At 40.0% G+C, this 3,781-nt stretch overlaps 1 protein-coding gene across 1 annotated transcript; it reads right to left on the bottom strand.

Moving 5' to 3' along the window:
* Positions 1-2,277: 2,277 nt before the first annotated feature.
* LOC102261315 (mitotic spindle assembly checkpoint protein MAD2A) lies at positions 2,278-2,895 on the bottom strand. Its single transcript, XM_005875802.1, has one exon. It carries the CDS (start codon positions 2,893-2,895, stop codon positions 2,278-2,280), a length of 618 nt encoding a protein of 205 aa, XP_005875864.1.
* Between the last annotated feature and the right edge of the window lie 886 nt (positions 2,896-3,781).

The following is a 3,781-nucleotide window of genomic DNA, read 5'->3' as shown; positions in this document are numbered from 1 at the left end:
TTTCACAAGAAAGAATTCTTGGATTTTTTTTAGCCTACCTCTTGTCACCACCAATTTGTAGTTTTTATCTGTTAGGAAACAACCAGGAACAGATGCTAAGTATAGTTGCTGGAATATTTACAGTATAATTAAGGTAAGCATAATTTTCTAAGACAAACTCTATGCCTCCCCTCCTCCAACCCACCAACTAATTCCTTAGAATTCTCCAGTATCAGTTCTACTCTAGGGTGAAGAGCGTGCATTTTCTGTAGAAATGACACTTAGCAACATGCATTTGCCTGATGTATATTAAGAAAGCAAAGATAAGACAGTGGTGTTCCTTTCACACGTATCTGGCACAGCTCTCTCAACATGTGAAAGATGAAGCACTAGGACTGGACTGCAATTTCCCAGACTAGAAATAACAACAGACTTCTGTGACATAAAGCATTTGTTTTCCGGCTTTTGCAACACTGCCAATAAGGTATTTACACTGCTCCCTTTTCATATCTCTATTTTTCTATGTTTCTCATACGAGTGATCTGTATAGACCACCTTTGAAATGTACTTGCCTACAATGTAGCTAAAGAACATGAGTGAGATAAAATACTATGTTTTAGATTTTATTAAAAAAATCCAAATGGTTAGAAAACACGGTTAAACTGTATTTTTCTTTCACATTTCAATAGGTGGTTTTTCCAAATGTATACCTTACATTTAGACATGACAGAAAGCTTTATCAAGAGTATTCTATTACATTGTGTAATAGTTTGGTAAGCTGACGGCTAATAAAGGAGTGTTCTATAGGTGCACGTACTTGGCCCTTCAATGTTCTATTTAATCAATTGCATCTTTTTCCCTAAGGACAATGCGATTCCGTTTTAAAAACAAAGCACCTTTTGAGAAGGTAGCAACGGAATATGAAAAACAAATCTTTCATCAAAGTCAAAGGAATCTGAATTCAAATTGTAGCACCACCAATGCCAATGCCAACGTGTGCACCCTTGGCCAAGCCTTTAGCTGCATTGCCTGTTTAATAGGAACGTGGCTTAGTTTTGCAGGATGAAGGGAACAAACTACCTCCATATTAAAGGGCTCCAGCAGAATTCAATGCTTATTTACACAGTCCCTTGCATATTCTTCTTTTCATAAATAACATTCCATAAATGCGAATGCCTTATCTGCTTTCCTAACGGGTTTTTGAAAAGCCTTTTTTCCTTCATGATTTTATGCTAAGAGATTATAGATGGGGTATTTTCATTCATTCTCTTTTGTAAAACAAAACAACAATAAGAAAAAACTTGAAAATTAGAACACAACACTAGCCTTGGATTAAAAAGATATCATTTACGTGTTGCCAATGCTCCCAACTAACCTTTTAAGAACTCCTTAACAAAATCCCAAATATTGATCTTTTGCTTTAGGAAATGAAGTTAAACATATGGAACAACCTTTCTTGCTATCTTGCCAACCCTTCGATTTACTTAACCACTGAAACTTACTTATAGCCAAGCTAGCTTATTATCGTATCCCAAAGTTTTGCCAAAACACAGTTGCAGACAACATACTCCCCCATAGTAATATTTGCTTCACATACATTTTTTTTTCAGTTCCGTAGGGATACTCATGAATGATTTTCCCTGAATTATATCTACTTGTACTGAAGCATGTCAGAATTGAAAACATTGCCACACTGGCTGAGTTCATGAATAGTGCCATCCCATGTGTATCCTGGCTCTCAGGTATCACCGGTAAACCTGAAAAGGATCAATGTATATTGTCTTAAAAATAACTGTACACCCCAGTGCACAGTAATCCATTTTGCATAGGCAAATTGCCCACTGCAAACATACAAACTTTGAATTTAGGAACAGTAGAAATAAAGGCTGTCAGTGTTCATGCTGAGAATTTTTCTTTTTTTAAAAAACAAAACATGTACATTTATCTGTATTTGTCATTGCCATTTAAAGCTTGATTTTATAAAACACAAAAAAGACATTAAGCATTCAGCAGAATTTAAACAGGAGAAATAGCGACAGCTTTGTAAGTTATATACATTAAAGTCAAATAATTGTGTGTTTTTTTTTTCAATATGGCAATTATACAAATGATGTAAATGGCAAAAAGGCCTTCTAGGAATACTGTCAGCATGGTTTATCAGTTATTTTAGAAATACACAAAGATTCTGAATATCCAGACTTCTTTTGCTGTTTCATATTCACCACCAAACAGGAACTGCAGTTGAGTTGGTCTCAGGAAAAACACACATGGGATTCCATCGCATTCCCGGGCGCACCTTCAGTCACTGACGGGGGACTTGTAGGCCACTGCGCTGTCCACTTTGTGGATGGTCGTCGTGAAGGAGCGCAGGCGGACCTGCTCAGAGTTGGCAATGAACTGTGGTCCGCACTCTTCCCACTTTTCAGGCACAACCAAGTCTTTGTCTGTATAGATCAGCAGGTCAAAGGAGCAGGAAACCTCTAGCAGCGGCAGGAAGGTCACAGTGGCCGTGATCTGTCTGATCACCGAGCGGATCTCGGCTTGGATGGCTTGCGGAGACTTCTCGCGGGGCGCACCGTCATCCCTGGCCGTCTTGTCGCACTCAACGTCGAACTGCCACCTCTCCAGGACCTCCCCGTTTTCCAGATTCGAGATGACCACCACCAGCTTCTGCACCGAGCACATGCACAGCCAATCTTTCAGCTGTCCCACCACCGTGTGCAGGTATTTCACCAGCTTGGGATCAGCGGTGACAAGCAAGGGGAGTCCGTATTTCTGAACCCGCGTGAAGGTCTCGGCCCGGTAAATGCCACGCTGATACAGAATGCTGTTGATGCCGAACCAGAAGAATTCGGCCACGATGTCGGCGCTCCCTCGCAGGGTGATGCCCTGCTCCAGGGGCTGCTGCCTGGCCATGGCCAGCCCGCAGGCAGCCAGGGCGCGTTTCCTGCTCTGGCACCGAGAATGTCAATGTTAACAAGAAAAGTCAGCATTTTGGTTTTAGTGGAATGTCCTGAAAAGTAGCCCGTACTATTTCTAGGTGATAGATCACCCGTCACTGATTGCTTTAATTGTGCCCTCAAGGAAATCCACCAACATGCCCTCATCCTGCGTTCTTATTTGTATCATCACCTTGAGTTTCCTGTTTGCACAGAGATGTAACTGAACTCAGAGGTATAAGAAAGATGTTACAATAAGTTGCATGCCAAGAGAGTGTAGGGATTGAGTTTGGAAGAACTATGTGTTATTACTTCTTTTCTTCCAAAGAACCTTTCTTTTAGGTAGGTATCATCATTCTATCATTCTGTACATATACAATAAAACATATTCAGAGACATCTAGTAAACAGCCCAACGACAGAGTTTATGAGAGAAAGAGAGACTCAACTTAAATCTGCATTTTTCATTGGACTCCAAATCCAAGTTCAAGCGAGTGTAGGGATTGAGTTTGGAATATCTATGTGTTATTACTTCTTTTCTTCCAAAGAACCTTTCTTTTAGGTAAGTATCATCATTCTATCATTCTGTACATATACAATGAAACATATTCAGAGACATCTAGTAAACAGCCCGACATAGAGTTTATGAGAGAGAGAGACTCAACTTAAATCTGCATTTTTCATGGGACTCCAAATCCAAGTTCTACCTGGCCTTGATCTTAAATATACACAGGAATAAGTAGAAGATGTGGCCTATCACAGATACTTGTACAGAAAGAATGTAAATTAATACTGCTCTATCTGAAGAATGTGTTGCAATGATTCCTCAGATAAATAGACTAGCTGGCTGAGATTGTCAGTGGC

Source organism: Myotis brandtii, unplaced genomic scaffold, assembly GCF_000412655.1.
Source record: "Myotis brandtii unplaced genomic scaffold, ASM41265v1 scaffold47, whole genome shotgun sequence".
Lineage (NCBI taxonomy): Eukaryota > Metazoa > Chordata > Mammalia > Chiroptera > Vespertilionidae > Myotis > Myotis brandtii.
Note: the sequence above shows the minus strand (reverse complement) of the source record. Positions and strands in the feature narration are given on the sequence as shown.

Coding starts and splice junctions, on each gene's coding strand:
- LOC102261315 (XM_005875802.1), bottom strand. CDS start 2,895: ATGGCCAGGCAGCAGCCCCTGGAGCAGGGCATCACCCTGCGAGGGAGC.